This window comes from Diaphorina citri, unplaced genomic scaffold, assembly GCF_000475195.1.
Source record: "Diaphorina citri unplaced genomic scaffold, Diaci psyllid genome assembly version 1.1 scaffold2511, whole genome shotgun sequence".
Taxonomy (NCBI): Eukaryota; Metazoa; Arthropoda; class Insecta; order Hemiptera; family Psyllidae; genus Diaphorina; species Diaphorina citri.
The window spans coordinates 1-21,741 of NW_007379932.1; the positions used below are offsets into that span (position 1 = coordinate 1).

Below are 21,741 nucleotides of genomic sequence, written 5' to 3' on the forward strand. Positions count from 1 at the left end.
TGGACACGTACTGTATCATGCCAGATTCCACAGCCGCCTCCACCATTTTATATCTCAGCGCTTCGTACACATACTCGATTACTCGACATTTGTTGGGAAAACAGCATTATTGATTTTATCGCCAAATTCTAAGATCTTGTCCGGATCCCATTTAAACCGAGTTATTTTTGTTCCTGGGAGAGAAATGTCTTGCTGGACATCACATTGCACATCTAAGGTAAGTATGACAGGAAAGTGGTCAGATATGACAATAGGTACTGTCAGATACTTGCAGTTTCAGTACCAATTTACAAATCTCGAGGTTACACCAGATCAAATCGACAACACTTTTACCAACTTTACTAACATACGTATATTGACCTGGAATATCCCCGTGAGTTCTGCCATTAAGCACTAGGAACCCGTTCTCTTCCATGCATTCTATCAACTGATCCCCTCTTCTGTTTCCAACCACATCCAGAGATGTTCGCTGTGACAACACAACATCATACTCCTCAGCTAAGTTCTCATCTAAATAATTCTGATCTGAAAAGTCAAAAAGATAACAAAAGTCCTGGCCCGGACAATGTTTTAAATGAGTACCTATTTAAAAGTTATGAGTGAAGATTGGAAGAGAAACCTATTGAACTTTATTGATTATTTATTTGATGGTGGGAAAGTTCCTGATAGTTTGGCGACCTCTTACATTTTCATGTTGTACAAAAAAGGAGACACAAAAAGCTGTGAAAATTATAGAAGTATTTCTCTTTTGAACAATATTTTCAAACTACCTAATCACCCATAGGTTATCTGTTCGTATCCTAGCATGGATTGAAAACAACAAGTTGTTTTCGGAGGCTCAGGCTGGATTTAGACCTGGACGCGGATGCATAGACAATATTTTTTCCCTGTCTAGTATTGTCGCTATACACCTAATAAAAAAGCGAAAATTATATGCAGCCTTCGTGGATTTTAAGTGCGCATTTTCAGAAGTACAACATGAGTTATTGGTTCTTAAAATTGTTCGAGTTCGGAATATCGGCGAAAATTATTTCATTACTAAGAAGGTTCTACCAGAATGCAAAAACACAGATACGAGTGGAAAACAATTTTACCCCTCAAACTAGAATAACCCAAGGAGTAATATGGAAGGAGATTCAACCTCCCCTATCTGTTTTATTACATTCATAAACGACATAGAGGAGTATTTGAGACGAAATGGCATGGACGGTGTGAGCATTAATAGTTCTATCAATTTATTACTCCTGTTATATTGCGATGATTTAATCATCCTCGCTAGTTCCAGGATAGACATGCAGAGGAAGTTGGACCTTCTAGCCTCCTACTGTAATGAGAACCAAAATGACCGTCAATGAGGCCAAATCAAAAATAGTTGTATTCAGACGTGGCGGAAAATTACCAAGATCTGACGTTTTCTTCTATAACAATCGTTCTTTGGAGGTGTGCTGTGAATACGTTTACCTAGGCGTAAAGTTTTCGTCACATGGAGTATTCCATAAAGCCTCGCAGCAAGCAGTATCCAAAGGAAGAATGGCAGTGTCAAGTGTGAGAAGTATCCTGGTTAACTCAAAAATGGAATCTCAAGAAAGCAGGATGAAACTCTACAAATCTATTGTCATGGCAACGCTACTCTATGGCGCAGAGGTGTGGGGAAGCAGATATGAGGAGGCAATAGAGGCGTGCCAAAGTCAATTCCTTAAGTCTGTTTTCTGTCTTCCACGTAACACCCCGCATTACATGATCAGACTGGAAATGGGAGTGGTGAAGCTGTCCTGTCAAGTGGTGAAGCAGATGTTGGAATGGTGGATCAAACTTCTGTCTATGTCTCCTGAGCGGTACCCAAGAATCTGTTATAATCAGTTAATGATCTTAGACCAGAATTCAAGTAATGTTGTAAAATATAATTGGGTATCTCAGCTAAAACAAAAATTGGTTCGCTTAGGATTTGGGGAGGTCTGGGAATCACAGAGCCTAACTGTGGCGAAAGAGAAAAAACAAGAAATACTCAGTAAATGTAACTTTCAATCAATTGAGGATGACTGGAATAGACTCATTAATTCAACGTATTGTAATCTTTTCAAGGATATAAAGTCCAAACCTATCAGGGATGTTTCTTTTACTTCTGAATATTTGCTAGAGTTAGGTCACATTGATAGAATCAGAACAATGGCTCAAATCAGATTGTCTGGAAAACTTCAAGTTAAGTTTTACATTAATAGAACAAGTTATCAATGGGATCCTAATGAACTTTGTAGCATTTGTAACTTACAGGAAAAGGAAGATTTAAATCACTTTTTATTACGTTGCCCACAATACGCATGCATTCGCAAAAAATTCATCGATACCAATTCATTGGTATCGGAGGGTGGTACATTGAAGGATATTGTGAAACAACCGTCAAAATCGGCCATTAATAACATTTATTTTTACGTACAAGGAGCCCTCAAGTTAAGATCTTTCCTAAGAAATGAATAAATAGTTTATTTTAGATAGGTATGTACTCATATAATGAATTACTTAAAATTGGTTTATACTATCAGATAAAATATAGGTTTGTACACATTTTATTAGTTAGGTACCTATTTAGTATTTTTGAATGGAAAAAGAAGTTAATGGAAAAAAAACTTTATAATCAGCAGGTAGTTATTATTTTTATTATTTATTTTTCATAGTATGTAAGCCAACCTTGTAACATTTTTTAAAAAATAAATACAAATAAATTTATCTAATCTAATCTAATCTATCTATTGCACTATTTGCTAAGAAATAATTCCAGTGTTAATAGGAAAACAAGGAAAGTAAAAATTAGGAACAATTCTATACTATAGGCATTAATTACTGTTGAAGCGAATCGGTTGTCTCTAGGATAACCTTCCTTTCTTGAGTACAAAGAAGCTTTTTTCCAAAGAAATATGTTAGTATATCTACCATAAGTACACTTTTACACGTACCATACAACGATCAGTTTTTAGAACTACCTCTTTTAGGTCCTAATTTTCATCAATCATTTATTTGCATATGTCCAATATTGACAAACTATTTTACAGGCCAGAGGTTTTAAATCATTTTCACAGGAATATGTATATCTACCGTATGTACACAATTACACGTAGCTTCATTTTTAGAACTACTCTTTTTAGGTTCTAACTGAAATAATTTATTTGCATATATCCAATGTTCGTAAACTATTTTACAGGCAACCCTGGAGCATACAGTCAATCTGGCAAACCTGGAAGAGCTCGATACTAAAAATATATATATATAATCGTATTTTTCACAAATAACAGGACCTTTCATAAGATGAAAAAAAAGTACGCCTAAGACGAAAAAAATACGCCTTTTCTGACACAAGAGAAAGATGGACATTTCAGTAAGAAATAAGAAAATACGCCTTGGTTTTTTTGACCTAGAGAACTGTGAGGAAAATGCAACTGAACCAACCATACTCCAGGATTTTTATCACATTATTTTTTCATTCGGCAGCTCCTCCTTTTATAAATTTACAAGAAACATATTTGACAAAGTAATATTTTTACCATAAAAATATTTTTTCAATAGTATAAATGAAGTATATGAAAAAAAATATGTCATGGTTTTTACCGTGCAAATATTTGAAGTGGATCTCAAAACTTGACAGGTAATTGTTTCAAGACAATTTTTGTTTGTAGGACATATATTTTTCCTTATTTACTATGTAGGAAAAATAGTTCGATGTTGTTCTCTATTTCATGTTTTTCTAGGGCTATCTTTTAGAGGATTTACCTTAAATTTTAGGGCGACCTTCAATTTTTTCCTCTCTGTGGAAGACCAATTTTTTTGTTTATCTTTGTGTTTTATCTGATAATGGTTCCTTCAACCATAGCACTTGGTTTTTTCACTTTCCTTATTTTATAGGAAGTGAAAGTAATGTAATTCCTTATATGTTCGTTTTTTTTTTTTTTTTTTTTTTTTTTTTTTTTTTTTTAAATAAAAAAAAAAGCCCCCAAAAAAAAAATTTATTTTTACGTACAAGGAGCCCTCAAGTTAAGATCTTTCCTAAGAAATGAATAAATAGTTTATTTTAGATAGGTACTCGTATGTACCTACTCATATAATGAGTTACTTAAAATTGGTTTATACTATCAGATATAATATAGGTATGTACACATTTATTAGTTAGGTACCTATTTAGTATTTTTGAATGGAAAAAGAAGTTAATGGAAAAAAACTTTATAATCAGCAGGTAGTTATTATTTTAATATTTTATTATTTATTTTTCATAGTATGTAAGCCAACCTTGTAACATTTTTAAAAAATAAATACAAATAAATTTATCTAATCTAATCTATCTATCTACATTCTTAGAATAGGTATTTTCGAACTAAAAAAAAATATATAATATATATATATCTGGTGTGAACATCACACGACTTTCCTTATCCTACTAAATGATGCTCATTTGGGTGTTCTCCTAACCTAACTTTTACAATATCTCTAAATTCTCTAACCGTATAGTCGGTATAGCTGAAAACCGCCAAAAAACGGTCCAAAACCACCAAAAAGCGGTCAAAATACCGCCGAACGTAGCACCTATCTCAACTAATCCTTGTTACATTTGTGAACTACATACCAAATTTCAAGTCTCTTGTCTCTAGTCTCTAGCCCATACCGTTCCCGATATATTGTTAAACTCCGCCAAAAAGCGATAAAATGCCGCAAGAAAACGTTTTGTGCTCTACTCATATAATGAGTTACTTAAAATTGGTTTATACTATCAGATATAATATAGGTATGTACACATTTATTAGTTAGGTACCTATTTAGTATTTTTGAATGGAAAAAGAAGTTAATGGAAAAAAACTTTATAATCAGCAGGTAGTTATTATTTTAATATTTTATTATTTATTTTTCATAGTATGTAAGCCAACCTTGTAACATTTTTAAAAAATAAATACAAATAAATTTATCTAATCTAATCTATCTATCTACATTCTTAGAATAGGTATTTTCGAACTAAAAAAAAATATATAATATATATATATCTGGTGTGAACATCACACGACTTTCCTTATCCTACTAAATGATGCTCATTTGGGTGTTCTCCTAACCTAACTTTTACAATATCTCTAAATTCTCTAACCGTATAGTCGGTATAGCTGAAAACCGCCAAAAAACGGTCCAAAACCACCAAAAAGCGGTCAAAATACCGCCGAACGTAGCACCTATCTCAACTAATCCTTGTTACATTTGTGAACTACATACCAAATTTCAAGTCTCTTGTCTCTAGTCTCTAGCCCATACCGTTCCCGATATATTGTTAAACTCCGCCAAAAAGCGATAAAATGCCGCAAGAAAACGTTTTGTGCTACATCCTTGTCACATTTGTGAACTACATACCAAATTTCAAGTCTCTAGCTCATACCATTCCCGAGATATTGTTAGCAAGCAAGACGTTCAAGACCGATCCAGAGACAAGCCGAAATTGTCAAGAGACAGAATGAAGACCGGTAAAGAATGTAAAGATGTATCAGTTGATTCAGTAGGTTTTAAGGAAGGTGATCTTGTATGGCTGTATAACCCTAAACGACGTAAAGGTCATAGTCCAAAATTGCAACAAAATTGGGAAGGTCCTTATAATGTAATAACTAGAATTAATGATGTAGTTTATAGAATTCGGAAAGGTAATAGGATAAGGAAAGTCGTGTGATGTTCACAACAGATTTTTGTTCTAATGAAACGAAAAATGCAAATATCCTTGTTTTTGCACATGCGTTTCTGTGCATTTCGTAAACTTTGACGTCACACCTCTTTGAACTTTTTCATTAAAACGGCAAATAAAAATTGAATTTTCGACCTTGTTACTTTTTCGGAGTTTGAACCTCAGATTTGGATTTTTCACAACCTCTTACATAGAAATCGACCTTTTATTCATAATTTTTACCCAAGTGCAATTGCTCCATTGAATTGGAATACTAGGTGGGTTGAAATGATAAACATAATATACTTCTTCACTATTTGTCATTTCAAGTATATGTTTATCATTTCAAGCCACCTAGTCAAGATGGACCTTCACAAAGTTACAGAATCTTCAATCTATAATTGGAATACTGACTAGTGTTGTTGCAGGCGTTACACGTTAACAACAACAACAACAACAACAACAACAACAACACCAACAACAACAACAACAACAACAACAACTTCACTTACCCAGATAGAGCTCATTCTTTTGTTTCTCAAGTTTTCGAATCGTGAGCTCTAATTGTCCTTTCTGTTTCTCTTGCTTTGACTTGATATCTTGATTGATTTTAGTCAACTTTACAATCTCACCGTGGAGTAACTTCTTATCCTCACTCAACTTATTGATGACAATGTCTTTGTTCTTGTTGTTTGAATCAATATGCTTGTTATTTTTACTCAGATGGTTGATGTTCCTCACAAGTTGATCTTGGTTTGAATTCTGATTTATAACCATTTGCTTCATTTCGTTGATTTGATTTTCCAATTTTTTATTCAATTGTTTCAGCGTTCTATTCTCGGATATGGTTTTCTTACCTGTGGAAAGTAGTAAGAGAATATTATTCATATTATCCTGCAGTGTTGGGCAAAAAAAAAATCATAATTATGATTATAATCACATACTCTGAAGATGTGATTATGATTACCTACGATTATCAAGGCCGGATCAAATTCAATCATAATTATGATTATAATCACATACTCTGAAGATGTGATTATGATTACCTACGATTATCAAGGCCGGATCAAATTCAAATATAATCGCAAGGAACTTGTAACTTTATTAAATTTATCACAGTAACAAAAAAAAAAGTAAAATAAGTAAGTATAAAAAAAGGACCGAAAATGGGGACTAGCGAAATAACTAGAATTATAGAAATAAAAGGGTGTAAACATAATATATAGGTAGCTAGGAACATAAAAAAATGGTGGGATAAAACAAATAAAATAGGACAAAAACAAAATAAAATAAATAATAATAATAATAAAATAAAATAGGAAAGTATCTCAGGTGGTAACCAATTAATAAAAATTAAAATTGCAGATAGTTCAGGAAACGAAGACTTTTTGGAGGACAAGCAAAATAAACCATCCCAAATTGTTCGGGACGCAATTATCTAAAAAAAATGACTATATGCACTCTGTCATAGGAGCAACTGCAATGCCCCAGGGGGGGGGGGGGGCAAAAAAGCCCCAGGGGGGGGGGGGCTTACCCTGACACCACTGAGGTTGGTCACTTCACTTACCCTGACACCACTGAGGTTGGTCACTTCACTTACCCTGACACCACTGAGGTTGGTCACTTCACTTACCCTGACACCACTGAGGTTGGTCACTTCACTTACCCTGACACCACTGAGGTTGGTCACTTCACTTACCCTGACACCACTGAGGTTGGTCACTTCACTTACCCTGACACCACTGAGGTTGGTCACTTCACTTACCCTGACACCACTGAGGTTGGTCACTTCACTTACCCTGATACCACTGAGGTTGATCACTTCACTTCCCCTGACACCACTGAGGTTGGTCACTTCACTTACCCTGATACCACTGAGGTTGATCACTTCACTTCCCCTGACACCACTGAGGTTGGTCACTTCACTTACCCTGATACCACTGAGGTTGATCACTTCACTTCCCCTGACACCACTGAGGTTGGTCACTTCACTTACCCTGATACCACTGAGGTTGATCACTTCACTTCCCCTGACACCACTGAGGTTGGTCACTTCACTTACCCTGATACCACTGAGGTTGATCACTTCACTTACCCTGACACCACTGAGGTTGGTCACTTCACTTACCCTGACACCACTGAGGTTAGTCACTTCACTTACCCTGACACCACTGAGGTTGGTCACTTCACTTACCCTGATACCACTGAGGTTGATCACTTCACTTACCCTGACACCACTGAGGTTGGTCACTTCACTTACCCTGACACCACTGAGGTTGGTCACTTCACTTACCCTGACACCACTGAGGTTGGTCACTTCACTTACCCTGACACCACTGAGGTTGGTCACTTACCCGATTTGGGACTTTAACATCCGTGGCACAAGCTCCGGCTCTACCTACCATTTGTTGAATAGGTATTTATTTAATTGAGAGATTTGTACCGAATAACTAGGTAATAAAAAATTAAAACTTAATAATTGTTATAAACCTTGGCTGTAAAATAAAACATCTATAAATTTTTAAAAAGAAAAGTCAGGTAACGGTTGGTCCAGTGGTAACGCGCTTGCTTGCCATGCAGAAGGTCCCGGGTTCGAATCCCACCATCGACAAAAATTTGTACTCCCTATCTCAAGAACGGTTTGTCGTAAAGTGATGAAATTTGGTATGATATACCGTTACGTTAAGATATCATACCAAACGGTAACCCGCAACTTCTCAACTGTAAGTCAGAGAGTGCTAAAGGAAGAACCATTCGATTCCGCGTGAAAAATCACATGGGATTAACTATTCATAAAAGGGAAATTTGTTGACACCGGAGAGTATCGAACCCGCAAATTTTGTAAAAATCGGATGATCACCCATCCAGATATTAACCAAAGTAATTGTTACTTAACCCTCATTTCGTGGAAAATGTTGAAAAGGTTGTGAACAAAATACCTATCTCAAGAACGGTTTGTCGTAAAGTGATGAAATTTGGTATGATATACCGTTATGTTCCAAGGACGCGACTGTAACAATTTGGTAAAAATCGGCTAGTCACCCATCCAGATACCAACCAAAGTCAATGTTGCTTCAAACTTCGAAAAAAAAAATCAATTTTTTTCATACTTTATATGATTCCTTATCACACGGGGAGTATTTTAAGATAGAAAATTTTTAGTCGAAAATTGGCCGCCGCAGGCGGTCGATTTTGGACTTAGAAGTCACCCATCCAGATATCAACCAAAGTCAATGTTGCTTCAAACTTCGAAAAAAAAAATATCTGGTGTGAACATCACACGACTTTCTATTACATTTGTAGAATACGTAGGTATTTGAAAAGAAAAAAAATGTAATAAAAGGGAAATTTGTTGACGCCGGAGAGTATCGAACCCGCAACTTCTCAACTGTAAGTCAGAGAGTGCTAAAGGAAGAACCATTCGATTCCGCGTGAAAAATCACATGGGATTAACTATTCACTTGCTTATTTGGTAACGGTTTACGAATAAAAGGGAAATTTGTCGACACAGGGAAGTATCGAACCCGCAACTTCTCAACCGTAAGTCAAACAGTACTAAAAGTAGCACCATTCGATTCGGCGTGAAAAATCACATTGATTAGAATATTCACATCCAAATGACCAAATGTTTTCGATGTCTCTTACCGTTTATACGAAATACTTTCCGTGTCCGCTTTGACCAATGACCATGTCAGATACTCCTCTTCCAATATTCTGCTACTTGGATCGCCGCATCATTTACAAGCAGCAGGTCCTGTTCGTTGCAGGTAGCAGCTGCGTTTGGGCAGACGAGAAGATGGGCCTCGTCTTGGATGGATCCACAATCGCACAGATCATCTTCGCTGAGTCCCCATTTCTTCATGTTCTTCTTGCATTTGGACACTTTTGTTCTCAGGCGGTTCAGGGTCTTCCAGATTGGGTACTTTAGGAATAGAATATACTTTAGGATTGGGTACTTTAGGATTGATTAGAATATTCACATCCGAATGACCAAATGTTTTCGATGTCTCTTACCGTTTATACGAAATAAGGGTTAAGCAAAAATGACTTTGGTTAATATCAGGATGGGTGACTATCCGATTTTTACCAAATTGTTACAGTCGCATCCTTGGACCATACCGGGATAGTATACCAAATTTCATTTTATAAATACCGAATTATTGCAATCCTGTGCTCAGCACTTGCTCAACTGCAAAGGATATCCTTATATTTGTTCATAAATACGGGTGTTAGTCATTCGGATGTGAATGCTCTAATCTATGTGATTTTTCACGCCGAAACGAATGGTGCTACTTTTAGCACGCTCTGACTTACAGTTGAGAAGTTTCGGGTTCGATACTCCCCTGTGTCAACAAATTTCCCTTTTATTTGTGAATCATTAACAAGTGAGCATGTGAATAGTTTATCCCATGTGATTTTTTTACGCCGAATCGAATTGTGCTACTTTTAGCACTCTCCGACTTACAGTTGAGAAGTTGTGGGTCCGATACTCCCCTGTGTCAACAAATTTCCCTTTTATTTGTGAATCATTAACAAGTAAGCATGTGAATAGTTAATCCCATGTAGTACGTAATGGGCTAAAAATCACTTTTTTGACATCAGAGGATCCCAAAACGGATATTTCCACCCGTTTCCCGATTTTGAAAATTTGGACCGATTGCAATACTTTCATTAGTAGTATAGCTCCGCTATACTGTACTGTAGTAATAGAAAGTTTACTTTCCATTACCCTTACGTATAGGGATAGGGAACCTATACAAGGTACCTAATGAGAAAGTATTGCAATTGGTCCAAATTTTCAAAATCGGGAAATGGGTGGAAATATCCGTTTTGGGATCCCCTGATTCCAAAAGAGTGGTTTTCAACCCATGGTCTGTACGTATGTATGTATGGTGATTGGGGCAACAGGGGGCGGACAGTTGACATACATCACTTGTGTTTTGCTAACATTGACTTTTAGTCCCAGCTCGTCAGCGGCGTTCACAAATGCATCTAGGAGAAGTTGTAATTCCTCTGCCGTTTTAGCAACAAGGGCGCAGTCATCTGCAACAAGCAGGGTCCGTCCCTCCGGGAATTTTTTAGCCCGTAGTGATTAGAGAAAATCAGTACCTATGCACCTATCTAATTTGTTTAATATTCAGTTTATTATTATTATTATTATTCTTGATTTGATTTTTTGATTTTACTTTCATGTAATGATTTAAAATCAAGACTAGAGCCCGTTCTCCCTGACAGACACCGAAGCGAATACAATAGTCCGTCCACTATACCTTTTATTATTAGTAATAATAAAGGAAGGAGGACTAAAAAGGAGATCCGTCATAAGTGCTGTGTTGACTTTTGTTTTGGCTGCTAAACCCCTCTTTGAAAATATGTTCGAGTCAGAACGGAACTAAGTGCTGTGTTGACTTTTGTTTTGGCTGCTAAACCCCTCTTTGAAAATATGTTCGAGTCAGAACGGAACTTGATCTGGATACCGGTGTTCTGCAGTTGTTTCGTTCGTTTTGTGATGGTTTGCATGTACACCAAGAACAACAACGGCGCCAGGACACAGCCCTGTCGAACTCCGGTTTTAACTAAAAAGGGGCTCGTCTTCGACCCATATGGTGGCATGGGTTTCGTCGTGCAGGGATCGGAGGATGGTGACAAGATTCGGTGGGCAGTTTAAGCGGTCCATTATGCTGAATAATGCCTCCCTGTTCACGGAATCGAAAGCTTTTGAAATATCGATGAATGCCACGCCTATCTGGGTATTTTGTTCTATGGATGTGTTGTGGAGAACTTTAAATACCTGGGCAGCAGAATCGCCCGAAACTCCGAAACAATGATGCCACCATCGAAGTCAAGTCGAGAATAAGTGCGGCGAGTGTTGCATTTGCTAGACTCTACACGCGGGTTTGGAAACAGCACAACCTATCCCTTGGCACAAAACTCACTATCTAAATATAAAACCATCGTTCTCAGCACTCTCCTCTATGGCTCAGAAACATGGACTATCCATCAAAGACATGTTAGAGAGCTGAACTCCTTCCACATGAAATGCCTGAGATCTATCACTCGAACAGACTGGAGAGACAGAGTGCTTTGCCCATCACTGTTATCCTGTGTACATATTTACTACCTATACCTAGTTGGGTATACGGTACAGTCGAACCTGGATAAAGAGCAATCCAAGGGACCGGCAATATTTTGCTCTTTATTGAGGTTTGCTCTTTAAATAATCTACTCTTTAGAGAGGTTCTAAATTTTCAAATTGCTCTTTATAGAGGTCCGGGATCCGTCTGAAATCAGTTTATGTAGTAGATTAATTAGGTACCAAAAGTCCTAGGGTTCGATCCCAAAAGCTGTGAAATTTAAAAAAAAAAAAAATAAATAAATACAAATTGCTCTTTATAGAGGTCCAGAAAAACAAAATTGCTCTTTATAGGGGCTCGTGACTGCAAACACGTGATTTGTGATTTTTCCGGAAAAAATCATTGCTCTTTATAGAGGCTCGATTTTGCTGTTTAACCAGGTTTTTGGGTCAAAAATGAAGGGACCACGATTTTTTTCCTCTTTATCCAGTTTTACTCTTTATCCGAGTCCTCTTTATCCAGGTTCGACTGTATTTGTCAATTTTTTTTATATAATTTTTATCACCCTATATCACGTTGAATACAAAGCTTAAAAAAAAAATAAAATAAATTAAAATATTTTTTAATTACAAGTGAAAACAGGTCACGTCGCGCGACAAATGTCGCGCGATTTTGTCGGGGAGTGCTTTAATTTTTAACAGGTCACGGCTTAAAAAATAAAATAAATTAAAATATTTTTTAATTGCAAGTGAAAACAGGTCACGTCGCGCGACAAATGTCGCGCGATTTTGTCGGGGAGTGCTTTAGTATAATTTTTAGTAGGTACCTATGTATTTGTAGAAAAAGACCCTATAGGATATAGGAGGTACGATTAAGAGTAAGCTGATAGGTATACCTTAAGGTGGATTTCCACCAACGCGACTGGTCGCGCGGCAAAAATCGCATAGTGGAAACGTGTCGCGCGACACGAAAAAAAGTCGTGCGACCATGCGACTTCTATCCGATGAAAGTCGGTCCGGATCAAAGGAATGTCGCGTAGCAATGCCAGTGGAAACGTGTCGCGCGACTCTTCATTTTAGTTTGTTCCTTATTATGAGTGGGAGTGCTTTAATTTTAATAAAATTTATGGGTCCGATACTCCCCTGTGTCAACAAATTTCCCTTTTATTTGTGAATCATTAACAAGTAAGCATGTGAATAGATAATCCCATGTGATTTTTTACGCCGAATCGAATGGTGCTAATTTTAGCACTCTCCGAGTTACAGTTGAGAAGTTGCGTGTTCGATACTGCAGGCTTTACTCACGTTCGTTTTCATTGTGGTTTAATTTACTCATCATTTCCTCATAGGCATTTGTCTTGCTTCTTAATTCAAACTTCACTTGTACCAGCTCTCTCTCGAACTGTTTGATTTTAGTTTCCAGCAGATAGATAACATGCTGTTGATCATTCGATTTAGATTTTCTTGGAGTGACATTGGGATCCTCTCGGACCAAAGTGAGATTTAGTTTAATGTTTTTATTCAATGTAGTGATTGTGTTCGTTTCTTCTTCATTGTCACAATCATTCTAGACGGTAAAAGACAAAAATTCAATATTATACCTACTTAACTATGTATTTCTATTTACCTACCTATTGTTTATTTATGCGAAGTCTAGAGTAGGTAGCTAGGTGCTATGTACATAAGTAGGTAGGAGGTATAGCTTCGATTTTTTTTTTTTTAACTTTGATAGAGGGAACTGTAACTGCTAGGGTCTTATCGTTCCAAAATCAAAGAGAGCAGGACAGGATAGGAGAAATCCTTTTTTTTTAACTTTGATAGAGGGAACTGTAACTGCTAGGGTCTTATCGTTCCAAAATCAAAGAGAGCAGGACAGGATAGGAGAAATCCAGGCAGACTCGCTACCAACCAAACTGGCTTTTGAAGACGCAAAGCATAGAATAGAATAGAATAGTTTTTATTGTAAATAAAACCAAAAAGTATCTTACAAAGTCAATTCAACTTAATTCTAAATTAAACTTTAAATTACAACTACTTAGGTATAATGGAATAAAATAGAAATAATTCCGGTATGATCCAAGGACGCGACTATAACAATTTGGTTAAAATCGGATAGTCACTCATCCAGATATTAACCAAAGTCATTGTTACTTAACCCTTACGTATTTCGTAAACGGTAAGAGACATCGAAAACATTTACACCCGTATTTATGAACAAGTTCTTCAGATCGTTCTGAGAATTTACTTGAGAAAAAACGTACTCAGAGGTAATCACGTTCTTTTCTAAATTAAACTTTAAATTACAACTACTTAGGTATAATGGAATAAAATAGAAATAATTCTACACTCATTCTACCTAAGTTATAGTGAATTCTACCTAAGTTATAGTGCATAAAATCAAAACCAGATCGGAAGCGCTCTCTAGCGTGATTCACTATAACTTCTTACTTTACCGTATCGGTAGCGCTGTCTAGCGTGATTCAATATAAACTATATATAACTTCTTACTTTCTTACTCACGTTGAAACCAAGTAAAAAACCCCTCTTCTTCTAACATACGTTAGGGCAGGGCGGGGTGTGGTTACAGTTTGAGAGTGTTACTATGTAGATCAGGGATTCCCAAACTATGGTCCGCGGACAGAAGGTTTCAGGTGGTCCGCGAGTCAAAGAAACATTCGAAACAAATTGAATTGAATTGTTACTATGTAGATCAGGGATTCCCAAACTATGGTCCGCGGACAGAAGGTTTCAGGTGGTCCGCGAGTCAAAGAAACATTCGAAACAGTTGAATTATAAGTGTTCTGGTCACATAGGCTTTATCTTTTCCAACCATCAGGAAAATGGCCCTACGGTTCCTGATGGTATTTAGTACAACATACTTATGTGAGCAGGGAATGCTAGGTGGTCCGCGAGAAATCATGAAATTCAAAATTCGTCCGTGGCTTGAGAAAGTTTGGGAACCCCTAATGTAGATTGTAAACCCCAAAAAAATATCACTTCGTGGCATAAAAAAAAAAAAAAAAAAAAAAAAAAAAAAAAAAAACTCGGGGGGAAACTCCACACACTTTTTTTTAAAATTTGGGGAAAACAAACGCCAAGTCGTTCCTCCCAAAATAAATCAAGTGCCCACAAAAAATAAACAAAATTCCATCCCACCCCAAAAAAGTTTAGAAATCTATTTGTACCCCGCCTTTTATTCACTTCATAATTTGTGTGCTCCTCCTTCACGTAGTACCTACCTTTCTTTCCCCTCATTGCACTCCTCTCTAAACTTAACCGATTTTGATGAATTTTTTTTTCAACTTGGTCTACTTTCATGCCCCAACACACACACCCAATCCGTTTTCTTCCATCATTTGTAGTTGTCCCCCTACAACTAGCTGAAAACGGCTACTTTTCCTGTCGCGTATAATATCTCTAGTAGCGCGGTGAAACTTTCTTGACTTGGCGGGGCGGAGCGCTACCGCGCTCCTTAAACATTGCGCGAAGGAATCGAGTTTTGTTGTTTGTTCTAGAAATAAATCAATACCGTAGGATTGTTTAGAATTTAGGAGGAACCTATTAGCACATTCCAGGAGCTTCATACATATATCACTCTCTCCGATAGCTATAAATGGGGGGTAGGTAACTAGGTACCCACCAGTGTCAGTCAGTATTGTGCGAACGTTAGTTTTTCAAAAGGTACTGAGTGTGTTTAGCTTTAGAGTTTAGAACTCAGTAGTAATGGTACACATATGTGGGTATCTGGTACTCATTAACTTGGCCTGGCGCACTGCCGTGCGCCTAGATGATGATGGCGGACTAAAAGGGTACGTGGGCGAAAAAAAGGTTGAGAACCACTCGGCTGATACCTATAATAAATTTTAGTATGCACAGGTAGTAGGTAGGTGCGCAAGTAAGCTATAACCATTTTTTATGCTAAAGCTAAATATACCTACATATGTACCTACAATCTACATATATTTTAATTAGTGTATTTAACCTTTCTTTGGTAGGTGTATCAGGCCCGGAATCAGGATTTCAGCCAGGGGATTTGGGGCGCAAGAATCCAAACAATCCGATTCTAGGGATGGGGGGGGGGAGAGAGAGGATGCTTCAAATTAGTGGCCAGAACTAAATGCGGCCCTGGTAGGTATTGATTTAATTGAATTATTTATTGACTACTCACTTTTCAAGGCACCTGGAAAGTATTTGTCCTAGTCCAGTAATTGACAGGTTAAATTTAAATAGGTAATTTATGTGCAACTAACACTGTTATAATTACACTACTTATTAATAGGTAGGTACCTAGGTACATAATTATTTACCTCGCAGTACTGACTGTTGATTGGTTTGCAGGTGACTGAAAGAGAACGAAGGTGTTTTTCAAATTTATATTAGATTAACCACAAATAATGTAAAATAAACAAAACTTTTTTCAGAATATTTTGCGGGGTCTTTTTTATGCCACGAAGTGGTATTTTTTTGGGGGGATCTCATACCTTTTTGCAGAAACTTACCATAATATGACGTATGAGCGCGGTGGTTCAAAGTAATGCCTTTTACGCTCCATTGATCCCGTATAAAGGACGGGTAAACCACTAGTTGGACCTAAATTGATTTGTATTGTACTTACATTGTACTCTTTTGCACGGTGAGATTCAGACCTTTCAGAACGGGATGTGTTCCGTAGGATTTGAACGCGTTTCGAATCACAATGGCGGATGTGTCCGCTTCATCTTTGAATACGGTCATCTTTGGGGTGACAGCGTAAAAGGCATTACTTTGAACCACCGCTCCGCCGCCATTTTGAATCAGGATGGAATGTGACAATTTTAAGTAGCCTATGTCACCCTAAGTACTCTTCTTAACAACCACAAAAAATTCATTAAAATCCCGTTTTCTTGCAAAAAGAGGACAAAAACAGGTCTGTCGGTGCGACAGACTGACAAACATACTTACAATCTACATACATACAGACTAATGTGATTTTTGGGATCCTTGATACATTCTTTTAGCCATATTTAGATTGCTTGCTTGGACCATATTCGAGTATAGCCATATTTTACTATGCTTTCAGATATGGCCTGCTTGGACCCAGCGGATGTGGCAAGACTACTCTGCTCAGTTGTATCGTCAACAGATTGCGCTTAGACCACGGCAGTATATCACTCTCGGCCAGGACAGTTAGAGACATTGGATATATGCCACAGGTAAGCATTTACCAGAACAGACTTATCATGACTTGGTAGAAGATCTTTCAGAAGGGTAACGAAGTGTTTTTGCAACATAGAGATACATACTTAGATGGACATAGGATTAGATGAAGAATGGAAAGAGAAATAGGTGAAGAAGAAGAATAACTATAAATTATGTTATGCTTGTTTGTTACTGATTGCTTCCTGGCTATAAACAGGCAAAATAAATATTTTTCTCTTAATTTTCACAACCAAACCTGTTTGTTCTTAATTTTTCCGAAAGTTTTCTATATCATAGTACGAATAATTAATCTAAATAATTAGCATTTATTGTGTTCTTTTGATGTTTTTTAAGTAGCAAATATTGTTTAAAACAAGTTTTATTCTATTATAAAAAGAAATTCTGAAAGAGAACTAGGTACTTTAGGTCCTGTTGAAGCGGGTATTTTTATTTCAAAAGCTGTCCGTAATACCAGCTCCAAAATGTGATGTCTATTACATGGAAGATATAGCAAGTCTTTATCTATCATTTGTTCTATTAGTACAGCAGCGTCAAAATGTGATGTCTAGGTATTACATGGAAGATATAGCAAGTCTTTATCTATCATTTGTTCTATTAGTACAGCAGCGCCTTTTAACCTACCCAAGTTACTAGATGCAGTGTCACAGCATATAGAGCAACTGTTTTGTTAAGTAAATCCCGGTTCAAAGAAGTAGGTATTAGATTTATTTCATAGATGCATAGATTGAATATTAATAGTCCTTAAGCTACAGTACTGAATCAATAATAATTGTATTATCTATAAATAATTGGCACCTACATACTTACAGTAGGTATATTAGGTAGGTACTAAGATATTTCCTAATGGAATACTCAGACGCCGAGTACTACCCATTTGAAAAACATACTAATCCGTTGGCGGACCCTGTATTTGGGAAGTTTTAGTAAGTTCGGGTCGTTTCCGAGTGAAAAATTAAATAATAACATCATTGGGTTTGTTTTGGTAAGTTCTGATCTTTTCCGAGTGAAATACATCATAGTAGGTAGCATAATTGGTTAACTTTCATGTAGCTGGTCCTAACCAAAGTAGGTAGCATAATACGTTAACTTTCATGTAGCTGGTCCTAACCAACTTTGGATATTATGTATCACCTCATCAGATAAAACCCGGCAATTTAGAAGAAAAACAGAAATACTTTCCCTGTCGCATACAATATCTCTAGTAGCGCGGTCAAACTTTCTTGACTTGATGGGGCGGAGCGCTGCCGCGCTCCCTAATTTGACGTGACGTGCTCAGCATAATATCAAAGGAAAACAACTTTATATTGGCCAGGTAATTGGGGCGGAGCGCTGCCGCGCTCCCTAATTTGACGTGACGTGCTCAGCATAATATCAAAGGAAAACAACTTTATATTGGCCAGGTAATGGAGACCTGATAGGTACGTATGAAAAGTTCCGCCTGTCAGGTCTACCTGATACCTGATGAGCACACACATTATCAGATAGACCTGACAAGCGGACCTGATCAGTTTGTTACCACAAGGGATCAAGGGAACACAACATGTCAATAGAACATGTTTTTAACGTATTATGTTCCTGTGTTATCCTTGTCATAGGTAGGTCTAATGCGAAGCGGCGCTCTCCTGGCGGAAGACTCCCCATCGTACCTCCTCGAATACTACAACTGCTCCACTCTCGAAGACGTGTTCCTATATCTCTGCGAGCAAGATCAAATCCTATTCAGCTTGGTTGGTAGCGAGTCCGCCTTGTAAGTGCTAGGCCGCGGGTTCGATTCTCGCCCTAGGCAGATTTTATCGTAATAAATGACATGTTTAGGGGAGTCATGGGTTATTACTAAAATACAAAGTAAAAAATTGGCTATGTATAATAGTACATAAGCACTTACACATTATTATTCTACAACTGCCTACTAAGAAGATAATGATAATGTAGGTACCTACATGAAAATCATTTTTCATATTTTATTTTTTTTATTTTTTTTTTCAACTATAAAGTTATGAGAAAAGTAACTATGGCTATCCATAAAATATTTTTAAATGATAAAATTATGTACAAAAAAATGATCGCAATGGGATTCGAACCCCCACCCCAACCGCTCAGCAGTCTGTCAATCCGCGCTCCTTACCACTTGGACACTCCGACTTTTGAATATTCGTAGTACAAAACTTCCTTATTAATCAACTCGAGCGATAATTTAAAATTTTTCCCCTAAAAGTCACTCTTTTATCAAATTTAAGGCCGAAGGGGCCCTTTGGGGGCCTTGAAAGTTCATACAGGTACATATTTACATAATGTAGCCAATTTCGTAATCTCTTCCTTTTCCTTTCCGAGAAATTGAAGGAGAAAAAATGTTATACATAATTATGCTGATAAAATTTCTTTATTTTCCTCGTTTTCCATTTTCCAGTGGCGGACAGCAGAGGAGGGTTTCATTCGCGGTGTCTCTGATTCACGATCCCAAGATCCTGATCCTGGATGAACCCACGGTTGGTTTAGATCCGGTTCTGTCGTTCTCGTAAGTCTCTTTCGGTTTTGGGCCTCTTGAAGTGTCCATAAAAAGCCCACTCTGAGGTTTAGGTGTTGGGGCAACTGCCCGAAGGGATGGGTTAAGCTTATACGAATCTACGAGGTGTTTTGAGGGCCATCCTTTGTAATAACGTCACGCTTACGTGAGTCAATAAACTGAACGGGCGTCGGGCGTCAGTTTGCTATACTGATGTAGGTAGGTATCGACGTATATGTAGATACGTCAGAAAAACTCCTTAACTTTGAGCCATTCGAACTTTGAACCCTTTCTTTCGAGTCATAATGACAAAAGTTTGTTATGTAAAGAAGGAATTAGGTAGCTAGTTACATATTAATAACATAGGTACTTGCTAATTCCTATATCCGGTCGAAGAACTCAAAAGAAAAGTCGAGAATATTCACACATGATATCATTATGTTCACTTGATTTGAAGAAATGTTAATTTTCTTATGAAATCGAACCGACAAATCATCATCAGGAAGGAACTTGCATTACGAGATATCACGAAAAGGGCGATGAAACTAATAAAAATTCTCTCAAAAAGTAGATTTTCCAAGTATTCTTGAATTTACCATAAAAAAGTGCATACGTAACTTTTTCCTTCGACAATATAAAAAAGGGCGATGAAACTAATAAAAATTCTCTCAAAAAAGTAGATTTTCCAAGTATTCTTGAATTTACCATAAAGTACTACGTAACTTTTTCCTTCGACAATATAACAGCGTAAAAAAACAACAAACCAGTAGTATCGGTACAGATCTCCTCAGTTCTGACAGACCTTGCCTAGGTAACAGCGTAAAAAAACAACAAACCAGTAGTATCGGTACAGATCTCCTCAGTTCTGACAGACCTTGACTCGATAGTTGTCAGTTTAGAAGTCACCAAGACACCAACTCAGTGGTGGCAAGTGTTTACCTCATACTAGATGTCTAGTCTAGAAGTGAACTGAAACAAAAACTTCAGCGTCAACTGTAAAGCCAAAGTTCTCTAAAGCTGTGTCCACACGTAGTCGACGCCGCGCCGTTGATCGATCGACGAGATGGAGGTGGATCTATGTTGTCGAGGCAGTGTATGTTTTCAGTCGTTGTCAATCGACGGCGTCAAAAATGTGTGGACACAGCTTTAGGCTTGTCTCATATTAGAAGCGTAGACGCTCAAATTTTAGTCCCTTCAAAACCAAACCTATGAAAACGTTAGAGAGTCTCTATAGATATTGTAAAGCATTTTCATAGCTTAAAAAAAAATATTATTGAACGTTATTTAATTTATTTGATGAGAGAATTCTTCTGAAAAACCAATAAATCGAAACTTATAAAATAAAATGAAAATATACAGTGATGTTAAACCAGAACCAAGCCACGGATAAGTTTACTCACCTAGGCGGTACGCACGGCTCAGCGTCCGGCCACTATCTACTTATTAATAGGTAGGTACCTAGGTACATAATTATTTACCTCGCAGTACTGACTGTTGATTGGTTTGCAGGTGACTGAATGGAATTTGTCTATGTAGCTCGTGGTCTGCAGTTTGATTTCTCGCTCAAGTTTGCTCATGAGTTCTACCTTCCACATTTCCACGTTATTATTCACTGAGGAGTTTTCAGTCTTCAGTGATTCCTCGATGCTCAAATATTTCCGATTCATGTCCTCATTGATGATGGCGTCCGATTTTTTAAGCGATTTGAGCGACTGATCGTCCATGACAAGGAGAGAATTGAACTGAGGTAGTTCCATGCTTACCTATTCTAATTAGGTAATTTGAAATACCAAGGATTTTTTAATAGTTTTATTTTCTTTCGTAGGTAGTCATTAAATATCCTATCAGTTTTCTTACTTACCTAGGTAGTATGTTAATAATAAATTTATTCAATGAAATTATGATTCTCACTCACTCTCTGGACAACTTCTATATTATAAAAAGTATGAATCCTCTAATATACAAGGAGGTTAAAACAGTACAAGAAAAAAACTTTACACGTTCCTTCCTTGTTTTCCAGCAGTTGTCATGGTACAGGAACAAGGATCACTCACCATATCCAAATAAACAATGAATATTGGAGGGTGATTGATAATAATAATAATAATAATAATAATAATAATAATAATAAAAATAATAATGATAATAATAATACCCGTCCATGGTGCCCGTTCCGTACATGGTGGTGGATTGCAGGAGAAGATATAATTATGATGAAACACTGTTATGCCACGAAAAGATGAAATATTGTCATTTTTGACAACACTTCGATTGTACCTTTGAAGAGGC

General features: G+C 37.0%; 1 protein-coding gene across 1 annotated transcript; it reads right to left on the reverse strand.

Annotated features, from left to right (window-relative positions):
* Positions 1-360: 360 nt before the first annotated feature.
* Positions 361-21,489, reverse strand: LOC103519060 (uncharacterized protein At4g38062-like; the record flags this gene model as incomplete). Its single annotated transcript, XM_026830674.1, has 4 exons — positions 20,931-21,489; positions 13,056-13,317; positions 6,190-6,534; positions 361-525 (listed from the first exon to the last, which is right to left on the reverse strand). Coding segments are annotated over exons 1-4 (1,051 nt in total), but the record flags the coding sequence as incomplete, so codon positions are not given.
* Positions 21,490-21,741: the final 252 nt, after the last annotated feature.